We start from the raw sequence: 23,026 nt of genomic DNA on the forward strand, positions 1-23,026 counted from the left end.
TGAGTTGTAGGAGTTACTCATATATTCTAGGAACAGGTCCTTTGTCAGACGTGTGTGCATTGTGAATGTTTTCTCCTGGACTGTGCCTGCCTGTTTATTTTCTTGGTGTTGTTTTTTGATGAACGGAAGTTTTATTTTTGGTGATGTCTGATAAAAGTTTTTTCTTTTATGGTACTTTCCAGGTATTGTCTAAGAAATGGTTTCTTCTAGAAGCTGTATATGGCTAGTTTTTTTACACTCACGTTTATGATCCATTTTGAGTTAATTATTGTGTTATGGTTAAGGGATCGAGGCTTATTAATTTTTTTCCCACTTGAACATCAAGTTTTAGCACCATTTATCGAAAAGACTTTATTTTCCCTATTGAATTGTTTGGGTGCCTCTGTCAGAGTTATTTAGTGGTATTTCTGGACTCTAGAGAGAACAGAATAGATTCTGTTTCAGTGACGTGTCTGTGCACCTGTCTACACTACGCTGTCTTGATCAGCATTAGCACGACAATAAGACTTGAGATCAGGTAATGTCTTTGATTTTCTTCTTTGGGTCCCTTGTTTTCAATGTGGAGGTCTTGCACATCTTTCATGAATTTTTCCCCATGTATTTTATGATTTTGGCGCCCTCATGTTTTATGAAAATTATATTTATTTGCTGCTGGTTTTGATAGGTTGGATTTCCCAAAATGGCTGCAACGGTGTTTCCAATCCTTACGTTCCACCAGAATCTTGCCTCTTTTCCATCAACAGCTGGAGTCTATTTCCTGTCCTCTCGAACTGACTGGGCCTTTGCGACTCCGTAACAGGTTTGGTGGGAGGGAGACCGCAGGCGTTCCGAAGCTAGGTTAGAAAAGGTGACATAGCCCGACTCGGTCTCCTGGGACTGTTGGAAGCCAGCCACCATGCTGTGAAGAAGCGTCAGCTGCCTGGAGAGGACATGTTGAAGTACAGCAGAGGACAGTCCCAGCTAAAAGCCCAGCTTCAGCCAGCGTCGCATGCCAGACACAGGTGCTAACGAGTAACGGGGAGGGGAGGGGGCCTGCGACACCCGCCCCTCTGGTCATCAGGAAGATAGTGACCGTTCCATTGAATATTTCTTGTTCTATGTCCAATTTGGGAAAGTGCTCTCTAAAAACGATGTAAAAATTAGAGGAATTTGGAGTCATCAGAATGCATTTACAGAATGCTGAATACGACTGCGTTAGAAGAATAAGGTTTTCTATTAAATCATCTTCTTCCCTGGATCTTTCGCCCAATACTCTCAGGGTTGCTTTTTAGCCTGTGTGTAAATCACAACAGGGAGAGAGAAACGAGGCCTTATGAAGAAAGCCTAAGAGGAAATTGGTCTGGGGACAGAGGGAAAGGAAAGTGGTGAGGGATTAGTGGTGGCTTCCACTCCGACTATATTGTCCCTTAAGCCGGCGAGGAGGTACACCGATGAACACTGTATGTGTATCTACATCTTTTTATTAATTTTTATTTTTTAAATGTTTATTTTGAAGGGGAGAGAGGCAGAGCGTGAGTGGGGGAGGGACTGAGAGAGAGGGAGACACGGAATCGAAGCAGGCTCCAGGCTCCGAGCTGTCAGCACAGAGCCCGACGCGGGGCGTGATCTCACAAACTGTGAGATCGTGACCTGAGCCAAAGTCGAATGCTTAACAGTCACCCAGGCGCCCCTACTGATATCTTTTTATATGGTGTACATATGCCATTTCCTTTTCAAAAATGTTTCCCTATGTATAGACATAGGTCTATATACATATGATATACGTATATATGTATACACGTATGACCAGTTTTTCATGTGTAAACATTTTAAAAGGAAATGGGGTTTTCGTTCGAGGAAAGGGGCTTAAGAAATGGAGTCAGGTCTTCATTTGTATGAAAGAACTTCAGAAGGACACAAGCCGGTTGTTTTCTAGAACCACGAAGATGAAGAATGGGCTTGAGTGAGAACAGAATTTTAGGTGGTTATATGAGGGGAAGGATTGCTTGGCCACCCTAGTTCTTGAGTGTTGGGAGCGTGCTGCCCAGAGAAGTTGTGCAGATTTCGTTCCTTGGAAAACAGGGTCGGCCTTTCTGCCCATACCATACCATACTGTCTCTGGGAGACCGGGTCTGTCGTTGGCTGACCTCACTGCTTAGGGAGAGGGCACAGAGAACAGAGAGGGTGGAGACAGCTGGCTCTCAGGGACGGAAAACTCGGATCCCCTTTTCCTTTATGTCATCCCTGAGGACAGAAAGGACTGCTCTTAGCTCAGTGGTATTTATCGACCCACAGTGCGAGGAGCTCGGTGTGTCCTTCTTGGTCTAGCTCTTGAGGGTTTTTTTCCCTTCTGCATGCTGCTGCTGCCACGTGACTTGTGAATGCCTGGGGTGGTGACTCTAGAGAGAGGCACAGGCTCATTCTTGACAAGTCTTTGCTTCTATGGGGTAGACACAAAATGCCTTTCTCTGACTATTGTATACGTACAATGTTTCCCTGTCGCTGTCTGTTTTGCATTGGCTCCTCTTTTTTACAAGCGTTTTGGTCTCCTTTGGTTCTAGCCTAGGCTGCCCCTGACAAGCGTAAAAGCATTTCTCTGAGAGGTCAAGCACAGATTATTGAATGATCCATACTGGCATTTGCGTTCTGAGACTAGTAACAAATAAATACTGGTCATCGGCTAGCTTCTGTCCTTTGTGCAGGTGTATCTTTAGAAGACTTCAAAGGTAAGATTTAGGCCTGGATCCTGTAGTCAAACGCCATCCTTAACTAACTTCCCCAGAGAGATACCCGCCAGTCAGATCAGGGAAGTTAACCACGGCAGTCAATGAGATAACACAAGTTCAAGTGAGGCGCCCATCTATTGGCCCTCGTACCTACGACGTCATCTGCACAGTGGGCCAACTGGACTGTCTCAGCTCTCTACAAAGTCGTCAGGACAGATTTGGTTATCGGAAGATACACACAAGAAGAAACAGAAGCACTCCCCCGACTTCATGATAGGGATGCAGGAAATCAGGGGAAGGCACTGAGCCAGTCTGTGGTGGTCAAGGCAGTGGCCTCTATTCAACATACTCAGCTTCTTAAAAATTAAAAATAACTTCTATCTACTCTTTCTTTTCCCACCTGATTATGGGCAAAAAATTTTTCATCTTAAAATTCGGGGTTGAAAAAAGCCCTATTTTTCACCCGAGTCCTCTCCAGCTCTGCTTAAGCTCTCAAGGGGGTTGTTCTGTGTAGGAAATTGAGTCATCAGTGACAAAGTTTTTGACAGACTCTGCTGGGACAAAGTTGCTTCACGATCACCCTCAGCAGCTAAGACCCACTGAGAAAACATCTTCCGCCCTGAAGCTCTCAACTCCAGAACCGAGAAAGTTCTCTTCTTCCTCAATACCATGCTGAAGATTCACACTTCTTATCAGAAACACCTTTTTTTCCCCCCTGAGGGCCCAGAATGGGCAGGCAGGGAATCCCACCTGAAGCTAAGGTTGCCAGTCTGTCCATCCCTTCTGCACGTTTTTCTGGGATAATGCGGGGCCGAGGCTAGCCAGGAGGAGCTGGAGGGATGCCTGGCCTTTTCTCGTGGGGCACCGATTCTTTCTGCTGAACTCTGTTCCTCTCCTGGTCCGTCCCCGGTATTTACGCTAAATTTAGTGTAATGATCACATCGATAAATAAACGCAAGGTCAGCCTCTCTTACAATCATGTTTCTCTTCTCACTCTGAGGTCGGAATTTCATCAGCTATTAAACATTCAGCCTTTCCCCCCTCTCTTTATGGAACTGTGCCCAGAAGGACAAGTGCGGTTTGAACACTGAGTAAAAACAGTAAGAAATGGATCAAGTGACCTTGGACAAATCACCTCACCTGCCACTGATTTTGTTTCCTATGGAAGGTGTGTCGGTGTGTGTGTGTGCGAGTGTGTGCGTGTGAGCTAAGCGAGCTAAGTATTCGTAGGGGCTTCTCACAGTTTTAACGTGCCACTAACTAGAATTCTAGGCGGGCTGGGGGCCCGGAGTCTGGACACCCAGGTTTTCTGTTTTCCAGACCCTACACCTTAGAAGTACCTGTTCTTTGCAGCCGATCCCACCACAATGTACACAGAACAGAAACCGAGAGAAGCCGGCAGAGTCAGGAGTCCCGAACGATTCCCACGGGACAAGCGCACCACCTAACAAGCGACAGGTAAAAGAGGCAGCGGGCAGGGGCCGAAAAGGGCACCCTGAGGTGCGCTCGCGCCCCAGAGGAGCCCCCTAGCGCACCGCCCCGTCCCCCCACCCGTCCCCTCTCCGCCACCTAAGAGCCCCCAGTGCTGCGGAACGTTCCAGACTCTTCCCGGCCGCGGCCGAGGCCCGCTCCGCCTCCCGCCGGGCTCCCCGCCGGAGGGCCGGACCCCTCCCCCGCCGCCGCCGCCGCCGCCGCCGCCGCCGCCGCCGCCGCCGCCGCCGCCGGGCCAGCGAGGCCCGCAGCGGTGGCGTCCGCGGGCGCTGCCGCATTGGCCAGCGGCTGCGGCACGGACGGCGCAGCCTCCTCCTCCTCCGCCGGCGGCCCCGCAGTCCGGCCCGGGAGCGCGCCAACCCATGGCCCTCGGGCCGCCGTTCCTGCGCCCAAGCCCAGCGCGCAGCCTCCGCCGCTCGCCCGGGGCCGCCTAGCCCCCGAGCGGGGCGCGATGCCGAACGCCTCCCGCCTGGACAGAGCGCTCAGGATGTCCCTGCCCCGAAGGTCGCGGATCGGCTCGTCCGTTGGTGAGAGGGGAGGGGCGCGCGGCGGGGAGGGTCGGCGGGGCGCGGGGGGGGGGGGGGGAGGGAGGCGGGGCGCGGAGGGCGCCCTCCTCCCGCCTCCCGCCGCCGGTGCTCGCACCTGGGGGTGGGGGTGGGGCGCGCCCGCGCCGCCGGGAGGGCCGCACGCCGGGCGAGGGGCGAGGGGCGAGGGCGTCGGGGACCCCACTCCGCCCGCGGGGCCGGGCTGCGTGTGCGCGCGCTCGGGGTGTGTGCGTGTGCGCCGCCGCGCGCGTGCCCGGCCGCCCCTACGCTGGGGGTTCCCCGTCCCCCGCCGGGTGGGCGCGGAGACCGTCGGGCGTCGGCGGGGCCGGCCTCGCCCCGCGCGGTGTTTGCCGTAGGGCCCCGGGGAGCCGAAGGGCCCCCACGAACGTTTGTCGCCACCTGGGCCCTGGGGACTCGCGCGCGCACCCGGCGGCGACGCACCGGCTCTCGACCACCCGCACGGCCACCGCACACGCCCCGCTGCGCTCGGGCGCCCGGGCTTTGGGGCGCCTAATCCTCTAAAGCCCGACACCCCGGTGCTTCCACCCCGGCACCCCCGGCCCCTCCCGTCCGGACGCTCGCATTTTGTTTCTTATAGACTATATTTAGAAAGCAAAGTCGCGTTAAGCTGGATGTTACGTGATTATGATGCACGATGGGTTACCTAGACACCCCGCCCCCCCCGCCCTAATGAGAAATCTCTTACCATTTCAGGGCGCCCTGCACGTTTGTAGGTAGATCTTTGATTGGAGGAAGGGACAGGGTCTGCGCTTTGGGGCTGGGGGCGTTTGGAATTTCTGCGCAGTTTTTGTCGCTTGTTTTGAGAAAGTAGGCTTCTAAAAATAAGTGACTTTCCCATTTCTCTGGTTGAGTCATGTGAGATGGAAACGGCAGACCAGTGTTTCCACGTTATCGTCCGGGCGCCTTCAGACTGCTTGGAGGAGAGGATCCCAGTGCGAGAGGATCGCTGGCCGAGACTAGGCAGTGCCGAGTGCGGGCTGAGGCAGGGAGCCCCGCTGGGAGGGGACAGCGGCCGTCCGGGGGCCGGATGGTACCTGTGACAGTGCTTAGGTGGAGCGGAACGGGGCGGAGGGGCGGGGAGAGCGGGCAGGGCCGCCGCCATATGTTTGAAGGCAGAGGCAATAGCGTTGTTCCTGATACGGATTGAGGCTTCAGTAAACAGAGCATCAAAGGTGGCTGGGAGGAGAAAGAGAGTGGAAGAAGGCGCCACTGTGTGACGGTCGGGTCGCACAGAGCCCCCCTCTTGCGCGAGTCCTGCGTTGGCTTTAATGCTGTGTTGTCGCTGTCTTGGAGGCCTTAATGGGTTTTGAATGAGGGGCCTGCAGTTAGATTTTGCAGCGGGCCCTGCAAGTTACGTAGCCAGGGTGTATAGATGTGGCCCAGAAGGGAAAGGTCCTTGGACGGAGCCCTAGGTGTGGTGACATTTCAAGGTTAGGGCAACCGCCAAGGGGCTGAGAGGATGGTCGAGGGGAAGCCCGGCGAGGTCCTCTGAAGCTCAGTGAGCCAGCCGTGCGGAGGGCAGGAGTGCTCAGCTGTGCCCAGTGCTGCTGGGAGCCCAGGAGAGGCACCACCTGCCGACAGCCCGTCATGGAGGGCAGGGGTGACCTTGCACGGAACTGTTTTGTGGACGCGTGGGCAAGAACGTCTACAGAACACCTTCAGAGAGACTTAAGGGGACAGATATTGGAGACAGCAAGTACAGAAAACTCTTGGCTGAATTTTGTAGCAAAGGGGGAGACTGAGCAACGATAGGCTGAGTTTGGATGATGGACCAGGACGGAGGGAAGTGCTGGGGCTGGGGGTGCTGCAAGGGGAAAGCCGGTCCATGCTGGAGGGTTAGCCCAGGAGTGTCCTGAGCTTTGAAACTGCTTTCCAGTTGATGGAGGTGCGACACCATGAGTGGGACATTGCCACCAGCAGAACTGGCACTATCACCACCCATTCTGCAGAGACTCTTTTTGGTACTTTACTCCTTCATGTGGAAGAGGTTTTTCAAAGAACCTTTTCTTCTTTTCTTTTCTCTTTGCTTTTCATTTCAAACAAGTCTTTTTTTTTTTTTTTTTTAGCGTTTATTTATTTTGAGAGTGAGGGTGTGAGCAGGGGAGGGGGAGAGACAGAGAGAAACAGAATCCGAAGGAGGCTCCAGGCTCCGAGCTGTCAGCACAGAGCCCAACGTGGGGCTGGAACCCACAAACCACAAGCTCCTGACCTGAGCTGAAGTCGGATGCTCAACCGGCTGAGCCACCCGGGCGCCCCTCGAAGAACCTTTTCTAAAATGAAATGAAACAAACCAACAACAATTTGGGTTAAATTTGCATTAAGTTTATAGATTAATCTGGAGCGAGTAGACATTTAAAAAATGTCCCTTTAACCATAAACATGGTATTCTCATCATTTATATATGTCTTTTATGTCTTAAAAAATTTTTTTTAATGTTTATTTATTTTTGAGAAAGAGCGTAGGTGGGGGAGAGGCAGAGAGAGGGAGACACAGAATGTGAAGCGGGCTCTAGGCTCCGAGCTGTCAGTACAGAGCCCAATGCGGGGCTTGAACTCACCAGCTGTGAGATCATGCCCTGAGTCGGAGGCTTAACCGACTGAGCCACCCAGGCGCCCCTGGGTCTTTTGTTAAAGTGTCGTAATTTTCTCCATAAATTTCTATGCATTTTAAAAGGTTTATTGCAAGATAATTCTGTTCCGAGAATAAATGAGCTTATTCAAAAATTACGTTTTTAATTGGTTGTTGCTGACGTCTAGGAAACGAATTTTAATGTTGACTGTTGTATCAACAACCTAGTGAACTGTCATAAATTTTCGAAGCTTAGGGTTGCTTTAATTTTGTGTGTGTAGACGTTATCTGCAAATATTAATTTCATTTCTTCCTTCATAATTGTTATAACTCATATGTTTTTCTTATTTGATTACATTCATTAGTACTGCCAATTAAAGTTTGACCAGAAGGGCCATTCTTGCTCTGCTCTTAGAACATTAATGCTTCCAGAACTCTCTGTTGAGGAATGGTGCTGGAGTCCGCAGCTGTTCTGTAGGACTCTAAGGAAGCACTCTGTACTTCCTACTCAGTACTTTAGGGCAGAGGCGGGTTTATTGTGCATTTTAAGACACTGGTCAGGGACCAGCAGAATGCTTAAAGCTACCTGGGTGGTTGTGAAGTCTTTCCCTTTCCTCTTTCCTCCCTGGGTCTTTGTGTTCAGGAAGAGTGCGTCCTGGCCCCCGTATCAGAATGGCCATAATAAAAAATAGTGACCTCAGCAAATCCTGGCAAGGATGCAGAGGAAGCGGATCATTCCGACATTGTTGCTGGGGATGTAAGACGGCACAGCCACTCAGGAAGAATGTTTAGCAGTTTCTTTTCTTTCTTTCCCTTTTTTGATCGAAGCATGGTTGACACACAACGTCACATCGGTTTCAGGTGCACGACACAGCGATATGATGTGACATCTCTGTGTGTTATGCTGTGCTCACCACGAGTCTGGCCCCCGACTGTCACCACTCAGCGTGTTGACTCTGTTCTCTATGCTGTACCTTTCACCCCCCTGACTTACTCATCCAGACTTGTGGAAGCCTCTCCCTCCCGCCCTTCTCCGTCCGTTTTGTCCGTCTCCCACTCGCCTCTGCTCTGGCAGCCATCCGTTTGTTCTCTGTATTTATGGGTCTGTTTCTGCTGCTTTTGTTTTTTAGATTCCACAGATAAGTGGAATATGGTATTGTCTGTGACTGCTTTCACTTAGCATAATACCCCCTAGGCTGATCCATGTTAGCAAATGGCAAGATTTCATTCATTTTACGGCGGGGTATATTCCATTGTATGTGTGTATACGTATGTATATATATTTATCCGTCTCAATGATCAGTACACAGTTGTCAGTGGACAATCAGGTTGCTTCCATTTCTTGGCCATTGTAAATAATGCTGCAGTGAACATAGGAGTTCTTCTGTCTTTTTTGAATTAATGTTTTTGTTTTCTTTGGCTAAACACCCAGTAGTGGAATTACCGGGGTATATAGTATTTCTGTTTCTAATTTCTTGAGGAAACTCTGTGTTTTTTTGTTTTCACCATGCTGCACCAATCCACATTCCTGCCAACGGTGTACAAGGTTTCTCTTTTCCCCACACCCTCACCTACACTTGTTATTTCTTGTCTTTCCCATACCTGCCATTCTGACAGGCGTAGAGTGACATCTCATGTGGTTTTGGTTTGCATTTCCCTGATGATGAGTGATGTTGAGCACCTTTTTATGTGTCTGTTGGCCACCTGGATGTCTTCTTTGGAAAAATGTCTATTCAATGTAAATTAAAAAATAAATAAATTATTAATAAAGAAAGACATGTCTGTTCAGGTCTTCTGACCATTTTTAATTGGATTTTTGGGGGGTATTGAGTTGTATAAACTATTTTATTTTATTATTTTATTATTTTTTATTATGACATTTATTGTCAAATTGGTTTCCATACAACACCCAGTGCTCATCCCAACCGGTGCCCTCCTCAATGCCCACCACCCACTTTCCCCTCTCCCCACCCCCCATCAACCCTCAGTTTGTTCTCCGTGTTTAAGAGTCTCTTATGGTTTGGCTCCCTCCCTCTCTTTTTTTTCCTTCCCCTCCCCCATGGTCTTCTGTTAAGTTTCTCAGGATCCACGTAAGAGTGAAAACATATGGTGTCTGTCTTTCTCTTATGACTTATTTCACTTAGCATAACACTCTCCAGTTCCATCCACGTTGCTACAAAAGGCCATATTTCATTTTTTCTCGTTGCCATGTGCTATTCCATTGTGTATATAAACCACAATTTCTTTATCCATTCATCCGTTGATGGACATTTAGGCTCTTTCCATAATTTGGCTATTGTTGAAAGCGCTGCTGTTAACATTGGGGTACAAGTGCTCCTATGCATCAGCACTCCTATATCCTCTGGGTAAATTCCTAGCAGTGCTATTGCCGGGTCATAGGGTAGACCTATTTTTAATTTTTTGAGGTACGTCCGCACTGTTTTCCAGAGCGGTTGCACCAGTTTGCGTTCCCACCAACCGTGCAAGAGGGTTCCCGTTTCTCCACATCCTCGCCAGCATCTATAGTCTCCTGATTTGTTCATTTTAGCCACTCTGACCTGTGTGAGGGGATATCTCAGTGTGGTTTTGATTTGTATTTCCCCAATGAGGAGTGATGTTGAGCATCGTTTCATGTGCCTGTTGGCCATCTGGATGTCTTTGGAAAAATGTCTATTCAACGTAAATTAAATACATAAATAAATTATTAATAAAAAAAAGAAAGAAAAATGCCTAATCAAGTCTTCTGACCATTTTTAATTGGATTTTTTTGGGGTATTGAGTTGTATAAACTCTTTATATAATTTGGCTATGGTAGTTTCTTATAAAGCTGAACACACAACTGTCATTTGACATGGCAGTTGTCCTCTTGGGCATTCATTTCAGAGAAATGGAAACCTGTCTTTACACAAAAACTTATGCGTGAATATCCATAGCAGCTCTATTCATCATAGCCAAAATTTGCATGTCTTTCGATGGCCGAAAGGATAAACAAGCTGTGGTATATCCATACCATGTAATACTACACGGCAATACGCAGGAACCAAATACTGGAAACACCACAACTGGAGTGGGTCTCCAGGGAGTTGTGCTGAGTACAAAAAGTCCAATTACGGGGGCGCCTGGGTGGCTCAGTCGGTTAAGTGGCTGACTTCGGCTCAGGTCATGATCTCGCAGTCCGTGAGTTCGAGCCCCGCGTCGGGCTCTGTGCTGACCGCTCGGAGCCTGGAGCCTGTTTCCGATTCTGTGTCTCCCTCTCTCTCTGCCCCTCCCCCGTTCATGCTCTGTCTCTCTCTGTCTCAAAAATAAATAAACGTTAAAAAAAAATTAAAAAAAAAAAGTCCAATTACGAAGACTATGTGTCACCTTATCCTGTTCATATGACATTCATGAAATGGCAAAATTATAGGAATGGGGAATAGGTTGGTGGTTGCCGGAAATGAAGGAGGGCATACGGGCAGGAAGGATCAAACGGCAACGTGAGAGATCCTTGGGGTGGTAAGAATGTTCTGTGTCCTGACTTATCCAATGGCAGTGCCCTGGTTGTGATATTGTGCTATAATTTTGAAAGGTGTTTCCACGGGGGAAAGCTGGGTAAAGGGTACACAGGATCTGTGTTTCCTACAACTGCATGTGGATCTAAAACGATCTCAAAACGTTTCATGAAAAAAAAAAAAAACCAAGGTAAACTGTAGTGATTTTTCGTCAAAAGAAAATAGTTGTCAAGTTTCAGATCCTGTAATAAACTCTCAGTTTAAGACAGTGGACTGAAATTATTATAGTTTCATTGATAGGATGTTTCCTCGGGGAAATTGCATTGTACATCACCTGTTTCTGTAACACGGCAGAGCCTCTGTGTTTGATAAGCTCTGTGCTTGACGCATTACCTCCTGCTTGATGTCATCTTGGCGGGGTCTGGGCCAGGGGTACTCCGTTGAAATTATTCTCATTTTTTATAAACTCGTAGTGAAGGGATCAAAGGCCACCGTCTGCTTCAAGATGATGTGCTCAGCTGCGTACTATTTAGTAAAATAATTCTGGGATGATTATTTTTTGCTCATGAGATATCTTTGACTCCTGTCTTCATCTGGATATTCAAAGGTACTTTTGCCAATTCTCCCTTTCTCCAAATATATGTTCGGTGTCCGTGTGGCTCAGATATTTTACCAGGTGATGGGAATACAGAGACTGACCAGGGGTGGCCCCCCGGCCTACCTGGAGCGTACCGTTGGCCCAGGGAGGAGCCTTTCAGTCCAGGAAGGGGGACAGAGCGGAACTGGAGCTGGTGATTTTAACAAATACGTACTGAGTGCCCACCGCGTGCCAGACACCGCTCCTGGTGCTAGAAACGCAGCGGTGAGCGGAGCAGGTGCTCTCTCGTGGAGCTTGTGGCCCTAGTGGTTGGATACAACACATGGGGTCGGCGTGCACAACCCTCTTCCTCTGCCTCACCGTGGCACGCATGGCCTGTGACAGCTCGTGGAAGGTAACACTCGCGGGCAGCGCACACGGATGAGTGATGAATCTGTGAGTGTGTGTATGGGTGTGCAGGGTGAGGTGAGCTGTGAGGACAGAACGGAAGAGAGAGCTGTATTTTACAGACTGTGACGTCAGAGGTATCTAGGAAAGAAGCTTCCTCCCTGTTTTATTAAATTTAGGGATTTGGCTTAAATGACAGAAGATTAGCAATGGAGAGCGGGTGGGCAGCCAGCGCACGGACCAGAGACGGAAACCGGAGGGGGACGGCAGATCTTCCAGAAACTGTCCCCAGTGTCCTCCTCCCAGCCCCACCCTGGACCCATCCATGTCCTCTGTCCTCTCCTGGTCCTCAAAGGTGGGTTTTGTTTTGTTTTGTTTTGTTTATAAGGAGTTCCCGTGTGGACTCAGTTTTCCCATAACCACCTGCCCCACGTTTCAAGGGGCCAAGTGGGAAAGTGAGGGCAGCGGAAAGTGGAGAGAGCTCTTCTGTTAGAACGTGTGCCGGGAGGCCTGGCTGGCTGGCGTGTTGAATTAAGACTGTGCAGATCATGGCCTGCGGAGTGAGGAGGCGAAGGCCACTTGCCTGAGGCTGGCAGGGGGCTCCCTCAGCCCCCAAGCGCCCGCTTTGGGAAAGTGAAAGCCCTCCGGGTCGTTTTGACCAAAGGTGCGGTTTTGGTACGCTTACACAAAGGGAGGAGTCACCAGAGTTATTACCCGCAAAGCCCAGAAATGGGGCTGGGGGTGCAGTGAGCTGGGGGGGAGGGCGGTCCTCCATCCGGGGGGGCATGAGCGAGCCGGAGGCAGAGAACAGGGTAGCAAGCACCTGTTTCCTATAAGGTGGTCAGGGTGGAGGGCAGTAACTTCTGACGACCTTAACTCGAAGGGGTTATTTTATTTTATTTTATTTTATTTTATTTTATTTTATTTTATTTTTTTAATTGTTTTTAACGTTTTTATTTATTTTTGAGACAGAGAGAGACAGAGCATGAACGGGGGAGGGGCAGAGAGAGAGGGAGACACAGAATCGGAAGCAGGCTCCAGGCTCTGAGCCATCAGCCCAGAGCCCGACGCGGGGCTCGAACTCATGGACCGCGAGATCGTGACCCGGGCTGAAGTCGGATGCTTAACCGACTGAGCCACCCAGGCGCCCCGAAGGGGTTATTTTAAAAGATGCCTCGGGGAAGGCACAGTGGCAACTTTCGGGGCCCTCCCAAGCTCAAGTCCATACGTGAATGTCCAGACCCTGGGTGTGAGTAGGGGAGCCATGCCGTAAAATACCCAGGCGGCAACTCAGAAACACAGACGTTGTCTTTCATCACGAAGGGCGGGACGGCGTCTCAGAAATGGCCAGATCCTCCCGTTTCACCGAGGACAAAGACAGTTCAGAGACACTCCTTGCCTCTTGGTTAATTTCTGACAGGACCAGCTAATCCCCCAAGTCCAGTGTGCTTTTGGCCACCTCCGGTGCACGTGGTTCAGTATCACACCCAAGCTGAACAGAACAGGTTCTGTTTTTGTTTTCTGTTCCTCAAATGGAAAGACATAAAGAGTTAGGCCTAATTGCTCCTGCTTCTGTTTTCTCTACTGTCTATCCTGTGGGTACTCAGAGCTTTGACTGAGCTCTGTCATGGATCAATTTCGGACTTGGTCTAATGGTCTAGATTGTGTTTGGAACTTTCTTAAAAAATTTTTTTTTTTAACGTTTATTTATTTTTGAGACAGAGAGAGACAGAGCATGAACGGGGGAGGGTCAGAGAGAGAGGGAGACACAGAATCTGAAACAGGCTCCAGGCTCCGAGCTGTCAGCACAGAGCCCGACACGGAGCTCGAACTCACGGACCGCGAGGTCATGACCTGAGCCGAAGTCAGACGCTTAACCGACTGAGCCACCCAGGCGCCCTGTGTTTGGAACTTTCTTGATGGCAGTATGCATCGGGGTTCAAATACCTAGCTTCAGGATCCGAGAGAATTGGATTCAGTTCTGTATGACGTTGGAAAGCTTCCTTTATTTCTATTATAGATGTGAATGAAAATTACATTTTGTACCCCATGGGGTGGTTGTGATTAGTAATGTGTATAAAAGTGCATGCCTTGGGGCGCCTGGGTGGCTCAGTTGGTTGAGCATCTGACTTCAGCTCAGGTCATGATCTCGCAGTTTGTGAGTTCGAGCCCCGCGTCAGGCTCTGTGCTGACAATTCAGAGCCTGGAGCCTGCTTCCAAGTCTGTGTCTCCATCTCTCTCTGCCTCTCCCCTGCTCATGCTCTGCCTCTCTCTCTGTCAAAAATAAATACACTTAAAAAAAAAAAAAGAAGTGCATGCCTTAATTATTTGCTACATTAAGAGAACTTTGTGATGCAATCACGCTTGTATTGACAATATACAAGGTAAACTCGTACCCTGCATGACCGCGGAATTGGTCACCTCTCACCATTTCGCCGGGTTAAATCTCACGATGGAGGCCTGCGGAGGACATGAGTGTATGAAGTCACCACTCGAGCATTAAAGCATTCTTCGCGTGTCCTTATCCGGGTGTATGTGATCACCCGCCAAGCACTCTGATACACGTAGAGAATTCATCCTCCAGTGTCTCTGGAGACTTTCCCCTGCTGTTCATTTGTCCTACCGTCAAGGCCCCTTTTTTCCCCTACAGGTGGCCAGTAAACACCCTAGTTGACGGCTTCAGTTGCTTAATAATTGACTTAACTTTTACAGCGGATGTTTTACCTTCAACCCTTATCTGACCGAGGTGCCAGCGAGACTGACGTTTCAATTCAAGTTATTCTCTAAAACACTCTGCAGACATTGAGGGGAGGATGTGCATAGAACACCCTTAAAGGTGAGCCTCTGCCTTTCCTTCTTGGATCTTTACATTTACTAAATATAACCTGCGGTCAATGCCGCACTAGACACAAGATCTTATTTACATCCATTTAGGCCGGGGAAAGTGCTCAGGGCCGATGCTAACAACTGTTAAGAAAGTCTAAAAATAAAAGTGATGTCATGTTCATGCCCTGGGAGTTCTTCCCCGTCGTTAAGGGCAAACTCCGGAATAAGACCTGGGAGAGAGCCCTCACCAGGACAGAGCACCAAGGAAGCCAGGATGGTTGGTTGCCCACGCGAAATACCCTGACGACCTGTAGGGACACGGTCACACGTGGACACCTGGGTCTTTCCTGCAAAGATGTGTTCATCAGGGTGCACGAGTAGTAATGTTCATTCATCAGTAGTGATTGTGGAGGGCTCCCTGTGTCAGCACGAACGTGTGTGTGTGCGCGCGCCCGCGTGTGCGTGTCTCTTCCTCGGACAGTTCATCTCTTACTCTGCTCATTGCTTGTAAGAATCAGAATCTGATATAACATCACCTGTCACCCGAAAAAGTGACCTAATCTCAGTTAACTTTGAACTAGAGGTTTTACATTTGCAAGTAGACTTTCTAGACTTGTAATCTCATGCTGAATAATAAGCAAATGTGACATTTCACACATTTCGGTGAAGCGTTTGGGGGCTGCTTCTCCCTCCTCTGTCCCGAGGGGTGCTGTGTGGGCCGCGATCAGCACTGAGGAGCCCTGGATTACTGTAAATATTTTAAGCGCATTACCGAGACTGGTCGTACAGGAAACTAGAGTAAGCAAATACTACACGGAGTAAGGACCTCTCTGCTCTGACATTTGGAAGCTCATTCCAGATCCTAAGTTCAGGGAGGGTTGCTTTTTTTTTTCACCGGCCTTCAGTGATGCCTTCATATCATGGACAAGCTCATTCACATTCAGAGGGAGACACTGCAGACTGGCAAGCTGTTCAGCTTCGTGCCCCACAGGATCAGGCCTCTTATGAGCTATTTTTAGCCACGTAATGATTATCCTTATTTAAGACTCTTTTCCATTTTCTTTTTGCTTTTTTTAATTTGCACCGAGGAAACAGAACTTGGGTTTTAAAACTGCAGAATTTTTGTCTTTGGACCCCCAAAGAAGTAGTTACTGTTTGTCTAGCAAACAAACTAAGTGACCTTTTGTTCTTGAATCTCAGGAGCCTCGCTCCACAGCTGAGTTTAACCGAATTGCTAAGAGTGTAGGATAGTGTGAGGGGTTTCTGTGGTGTCCCCCGCCCCCACGGTCCCTTCCCCAGATTACCTGTGCTGTTCACTTGTGCTGCTGAGAGTTTTAGAAATACGCTCTCGGGGTCTGCCCTACGTTCATGCTCATGGTGACCTTCCTGATGCTTGGAAATATGTCTGTTCCACTCTATTTAGCTCTTCCACTCTCTGATTTTCAGATGTCAGGGTGTGGGCAGATATTCTGGAAGGGAAGACACCACTGTGGGCAAGTGACTGAGGGGGCCTCAGGTAAAATAAAGTGCACAGGTAGGGGCTGTTACGGTATTCCAGGTGAGGAATAATGAGGGCCTGATCCAGGGAAGCATCAGAGATGCAAAGAGAGAATGACTGGGGAGCACAGCTGAGTTGGAATGGACGTGGTGTAGAGATGGAACCAGACAAGTAGAAACGTCTATCCATCTTGCCTGTCCATTATTTGTCCTTTGAGAGCCCAGGCACTTCGCAGAAGTGGGCGATACTTCAGAGAGTCAGACATTATCAGAGTCACAGGTGACTCTGTGCCATCCAAGATGGCGGCCACCAGCCGCAGGGGGTTACTGGGCACTTGAGAGTCAGAACCCAGTGTAGTGTGCACACTGCATTCTGAAGGCTTAGTAGGAAAAAAGAATCTGAGACATCGCATGAGTAATATATGGTGTTTCTTACATATTGAAATCATACTTGGGATTGGTCAAGTTAAATAAAATATATTATTCCCATTATTTTCCATTTCTTTGTATTTTTTTTTTTTAATTTTTTTTTCAACGTTTTATTTTATTTTTGGGACAGAGAGAGACAGAGCATGAACGGGGGAGGGGCAGAGAGAGAGGGAGACACAGAATCGGAAACAGGCTCCAGGCTCCGAGCCATCAGCCCAGAGCCTGACGCGGGGCTCGAACTCACGGACCGCGAGATCGTGACCTGGTTGAAGTCGGACACTTAACCGACTGCGCCACCCAGGCGCCCCATTCTTTGTATTTTTTTTAAGCGTGCCTATGAGAAAAGTTCAGATTGTGTATGTAGCTTGCGTTGTATTTCCATTGGACAACACTGTCATAGATCGTCTTGTCCAAGCACTTGTGGTTGACTATTCATGGAATTGTAGACTTTCAGCAATAAAATTATCTGGGAGCCCAACATCCTCCCCTCTGGGGGAGGAAACCAAGGCTCTGACAGGTTACATTCTGGAACCTGCCTGGTGTTCCAGGGGCGGCGACCGCCTGGGGTCCATGTCTTTCTACTCTTCCAGTATTCTTTTCAGGCTTATTTTGTCTTTCTCTGGCACTGAGTAAATCTCTATTGGGCACAATGTAAGCGATCCACCTTGAGTTTATTTTGAAAATTAACTGGGTCATAGTGCAATATGACCAATATGTTTGGTTTTGCTTTCCACAGTTTCAATCACAAGGCAGAACATCATCTGGAAACAGATGATTCTCGTTTTGAGCAATTGGTAGAGGGTCCACAGTAGCCTAACGCTGCGTCACAATGCCGGTGTCACTGACCTCACTTCATCTCATCACGTGGGCATTTTATCGTGTCCCATCATCACAAGAGGAAGGGTGATTGCAGTGTAAAAAGTTATTTTGAGGGAGAGGCCACATTCACATTAATTTTATTGTGGTATATTGTTGTTACAATTGATCTGTTTATTAGTAGCTATTAGTCTCTTACTGTGTCTAATTTATAAATTTAACTTTATCACAGATATGTATTACATACAGGAAAAACATAGTGTATATATATAGGGCTATATATATGTATATGTATATATATATATGTATATACATATATATGTGTGTATATATGTGTATATATATATATATACACATATATATATGTATATATATATATAGGGCTCAGTACTATCCACGGTTTCAGGCATCCGCTGGGGGTGTTGGAACGTGTCTTTGTGCATAAGGGGGGCTACTGTACTTGAGATTCTGTTATATTTCTTTGAACCTAATATCTAACAAAACCTACTTGCTTGAGTCTTTGTCGTCTGAGATCATCAGTCAATATTTGCAGAGAGGATCTTCAAATATTATGCACCTGCAATTTATATTAAATGAACCTTTGGCCCCGTGCTGCACGGTCTAGAGAGAGAAGCTGGCAAATCTTACCCACCCCTATGACAACCTCCCTCATGACCAGTGGGCATTTTGGTAGCAATTTCCTCTTCCCAGACACCGGTCAGTAATTAGAGTCGAGTTTTTTAAAGACACATATCTTAAAAATGTTTTCCTCTGAGTGTATATTTTCTTCATAATGTAGTCCTCAAATGGCTGTCCCCCAGAAATGGAGAAAGTAAATACAGAAGAAAAAGTAACCCAAGGGCCATGTTCAAACACCATTAGGCTGTCCATGGCACTGAGTCTTGTTGGGAAGGCAAGGTAGGTTTTGTTACCAGGGGATAAAGCTAGGCTTTTTAGATCATCCCTGAACTTTGAGTTTTTGGGAATTTCTTTTAACATTGATGAAATCGTGGGCTGTGATACCAAATACAGTGTGGGTAACCGAGATGATACTTGTGCTGTCGTTAGCAGTCTGATACCTTGTTCCATTGGCATGTGGTTGTTTTGCTTTAAGGGGAAGATCTGACTCTCAAGCTGTGTCTGTGTGATAGAGAGCTATGTTGTCTGTAGTCTGTGGTCTGTTTCAGCAGAGGTCTTGGCCTTAGGAGCATGGCTGTAGGATATGACTGAAGATACCCTGGGTAGGAGACGTATCCTGTGGTTCTACGTCCACCGTAAGGCTCTTTCAGGCAGAATGTGGACAGGATGTATCAACGCCGTGCCAGAAATACCACACAGGGCAGATGAGACCTTGGATGTGGCGATAGCACTGAGTGTGAACTCAGTGCTGCGGCATCACGCCGTGAGGTCAGCACTGTAGTGTTGCACCGTGACAAATGTCTAATGACATGTATCCACCATTATAGAATCACAGAGTATTGTCACTGCTCTGTAGGTCCCCTGGGCTTTACCTGTTTATCCTCCTCTGTCCCCGGCCCCTGGCTACCACTGATCTTTTTAGTGTCTCCATCGTTTTGCCTTTTCCAGAATATCATTTGGTTGGAATCCTACAGGACGTTTTCAGACTGGCTTCTTCGCTTAGTGATTCGCATTTAAGACTCATCCATGCCTTTTCACAGCTTGATATCAAGCTGTTTTTTAAAATCCCTGAATAATGGTCTGTTGCCTGGATGGACCACAGTTTATTTATCCATTAAGCTACTGAAGGATATCTTGGTTGCTTCCAAGTTTTGGCACTTAGGAATAAACCTGCTGTGAAGGTCTGTGTGCAGGTTTGTGTGTGGACATACATTTGCAACTCCTTTGGGTAATCTGATCATATAATGAGAGCATACTTAATTTTATAAGAAGCTGCCGAACTGTCTTCTAGAGAGGCTGTGGCATTGTACATTCTTACCAGCAGTGAGTAAGGATTCCTGCCGTTGCACATCCTCACCGGCATTTGGTGCCATCGGTGTTTTGGATTTTAGCCATTCTAATACTTGCTGTCCTTTGCAATTCCCTAATGACGCGTGATGTGGAGCATCTTTTCATATGCTTCTCTGACATCTGTATATCTTTTTGTATCTAAATACAAAGAACTCTTCAATGTTTGTTTCAGAGAGAGAGAGAGAGAGAGAGACAGAGAGAGAGAGTCAGAGAGAGACACACACACATACACACAGAATCCGAAGCAGGCTCCAGGCTCTGAGCTGTCAGCACAGAGCCTGATGTGAGGCTCGAACTCATGAATGGTGAGATCAGACCTGAGCCGGAGTCGGATGCTTCACGGCCTGAGCCACCCAGGCACTCCTACAAAGAACTCTTCAAACTCAGCAATAAGAAAACATGTAACTTGATTTACAAATGGGCAAAAGATTTGAACCGGTGGTTCACCATGAAAGATATGTTTTGCAGATATCTTCTCCCAGTCTGTGGCTTGTCTTTCATTCTCTAAGTGTCTTTTGCAGAGCGTATGTTTTCCATTTTAACAAAATCCAACTTATCAATATTTACCTTCACAAATTATGCTCTTGTTGTTTCAAGTTTTCTTTGATAATATTTTTTCTTAGCTTTTTGAAACTTACATGTGTAAAGTTATTCTTGTAGAGGATACTTAAAATTTTTTTTTTAACGTTTATTTATTATTTTTGAGAGACAGAGACAGAGCACGAGCAGGGGAGGGGCAGAGAGAGAGGGAGACACAGAATCCGAAGCAGCTCCAGGCTCCAGGCTCCGAGCTGTCAGCGCAGAGCCCGGCACGGGGCTCGAACTCATGAGCCATGAGATCATGACACTGCGCCACCCAGGCGTCCCTGGAGGGTACTTTTAAATTGTGAGTAACGCATACTGTTTTTTCCTCCTAACACAGGCGAGAACTAATCAGCACATGAATCCTTTTCCTCCCCACTCTTGGCCCCGCAGACAAAAGGAAGACTGGAGCTTGGCTGTCTGACTCCCTCCCCTACTGCCTTCTCTGCTGAAATCACCTGAGTTGGCTTCTGAGCGTGTTCACTGTTTTCTTTGCTCACCAGGCTTCCTTGTGTACCACTCTTCTTGTTGGAGTAGATCCCCCAGGATCTCCCAGTGACCAGCTGGGAGTGTAAAGGGTTTCTCCGTGTCCCTGAAAATGCTCTTATGTCATCCTCCCAATTAAGCGACAGTTTTGCTGAATACAGAGGTCTAGCCTCCAAACTCTTTTCCTTCAGTGCTTTAAGGAGATCGCTTCATTATCTTCCTGTACCCAGATTTGCTGATGAGAATCTACGTCCATCAGACTCTTGTTCCTTTGCAGCTAAGCTATTTTCCTTTTTGATTAGTTTTTAATGATATACGTGTCCTTGGTGTTCTCAAGTTTCAATCTAATGGATTTTCTTTTGCCCATTAGTTAATTGTTCGGTGCTGGAGGGCCCTTTCAATCTAAGAATGCTATCTTTCTTTTGGGGGGACGTTTTCATCTTGCCTTGTCAATCACTGCCTCTCCTGTCCTCCCCCCCTCCTGCTTGCAGCTTCCTTTACATCAATGTTGGCACTTCTGTGTCCCCCCCCCCCCCCCCCGGGGGTTTCTTAATTGTATTTATATTCCTTATCTCCTAATGCCCCATTTGGGCGTTACCTGGCGTTCACTGATGCACTCTTTAGCTTTGGTTTTCCTTTCTTTTCATTTTTTTTCTCCTTTTTTTTTTTTTTATTTAAAAAAATTTTTTTTTTTAATTTTTTTTTTTTAATGTTTATTTTCATTTTTGGGACAGAGAGAGACAGAGCATGAACGGGGGAGGGGCAGAGAGAGAGGGAGACACAGAATTGGAAACAGGCTCCAGGCTCCGAGCCATCAGCCCAGAGCCCGACGCGGGGCTCGAACTCACGGACCGCGAGATCGTGACCTGGCTGAAGTCGGACGCTTAACCGACTGCGCCACCCAGGCGCCCCCTCCTTGGTTTTTAATATCTACCGACTTTTTATTTAAAAAAATTTTTTTTAACTTTTTTTTTTTTTTTTTGAGACAGAGAGAGACAGAGCATGAACGGGGGAGGGGCAGAGAGAGAGGGAGACACAGAATCCGAAGCAGGCTCCAGGTTCTGAGCTGTCAGCACAGAGACAGATGCAGGGGTCGAACCCACGGACTGTGAGATCATGACCTGAGCCGAAGCTGGTCGCTTAACTGACTGAGCCACCCAGGCACCCCATAGTAGGCTTAATTTTTATTTTTTTTTAATATATATTTTTTTCAACGTTTATTTATTTTTGGGACAGAGAGAGACAGAGCATGAACGGGGGAGGGGCAGAGAGAGAGGGAGACACAGAATCGGAAACAGGCTCCAGGCTCCGAGCCATCAGCCCAGAGCCCGACTCGGGGCCCGAACTCCCGGAACGCGAGATCGTGACCTGGCTGAAGTCGGACGCTTAACCGACTGCGCCACCCAGGCGCCCTAGGCTTAATTTTTAAAGAGCATTGCAGTATTCTGCTCACATCACCAAATGCATGGGAGAATTTGCTCTTGTGAAACAAACCAGTTTTCCACCTTATTATGGTGCTTTGGAAAACTTAGAGGAATACAGGGATCACATGCCTCCCTGCGCCCACCCTGGTTGCTGGAAGGGATATGGGGCGTGCCCAGTTGGCCCCATTGCAGACTCGCACTTTTAAACCAAAATTATACTAAGCTGAGTAGCAGTGTGAACATTAGTAGGAATGGATGTTTTTCCTCTTGGAATCCAAATTGTCATTTTCTCTCATCACTGTACATGGAAGGTGTGACCACCCCTTACACTCCAGACTCTGCAACAGTTCAAGGGTGTCTCTCTCTTTTTTTTTTCTTTTGCAACCTTGATTTCTGCCACAGAGCACATCTTTCAGGGACCTTCTGGCCTCTCAGCTGATCTTGGAAATACATGATTACATCGTAGTGTCTCCGGACCCTCAGGGGAAAATGTTCCCACTCCTTTTGCACTGGAAATAAAAACAACAGGTCCATTCTGTGCTTGGAGCTAAGGCACTAAGTAACCTGAGGTGCTTGGAGGCTAGAGAACCACTGAGAATTTCTCAGGACAGTGTGAGCAGCTGTGAACCTCCCGCTGTGTGTTCTAGCAGGAATTAAAATCGTGCGGACGGTTTTGCGTGGCACAGGGTCTAAATGAACAGGTTTCCACATCTTAAACTTTTCCGTTTTCCGTTTACATGTATTCATGTGTTTTTTTTAAATGTAAAAAATTGTTTTTCGGAGAGAGAGCGTGCATGGGGGGAGAGAGTCAGAGGGAGAGAATCTTTTTTTTTTTTTTTAAATTTGAGAGAGAGTGTGGGAGAGGGGCAGAGGGACAAAGAGAGAGAATCTCAGGCAGGCTCTGTGCTCAGCGTGGAGCCTGATGCTGGGCTGGGTCCCACTACCTTGGGATCATGACCTGAGCCCAGATCAAGAGTTGGACATTCAACCAACTGAGCCACCCAGGTGCCCCTCTACATATTCATTTCTTTTTTAAAAAAAAAAAAAATTTTAATGTTTATTTTCAAGAGAGAGAGAGAGAGCGTGAGCAGGGGAGGGGCAGAGAGAGAGGGAGACAGAATCCGAAGCAGTCTCCAGGCTCTGGCTCCAGGTTCTGAGCTGTCAGCACAGA

General features: G+C 47.9%; 1 protein-coding gene across 4 annotated transcripts in view; it reads left to right on the forward strand.

Moving 5' to 3' along the window:
* Positions 1-3,569: 3,569 nt before the first annotated feature.
* Positions 3,570-23,026, forward strand: part of LOC122480709 (phospholipid-transporting ATPase IB) — a 606,753-nt gene continuing 587,296 nt past the window's right edge. For 2 of the 4 annotated variants that reach the window (XM_043575463.1, XM_043575477.1), the window contains exon 1: positions 4,497-4,723. In XM_043575463.1, coding sequence (XP_043431398.1) covers positions 4,648-4,723 — 76 coding nt within the window. In that variant the 5' untranslated portion in view covers positions 4,497-4,647. Of the gene's footprint in view, positions 4,164-4,496; positions 4,724-23,026 lie in introns of those variants that run through there. The other 2 variants (XM_043575482.1, XM_043575455.1) reach the window with 2 other exon arrangements.

The sequence above is a fragment of the Prionailurus bengalensis genome, chromosome A1 (genome assembly GCF_016509475.1).
Source record: "Prionailurus bengalensis isolate Pbe53 chromosome A1, Fcat_Pben_1.1_paternal_pri, whole genome shotgun sequence".
Lineage (NCBI taxonomy): Eukaryota > Metazoa > Chordata > Mammalia > Carnivora > Felidae > Prionailurus > Prionailurus bengalensis.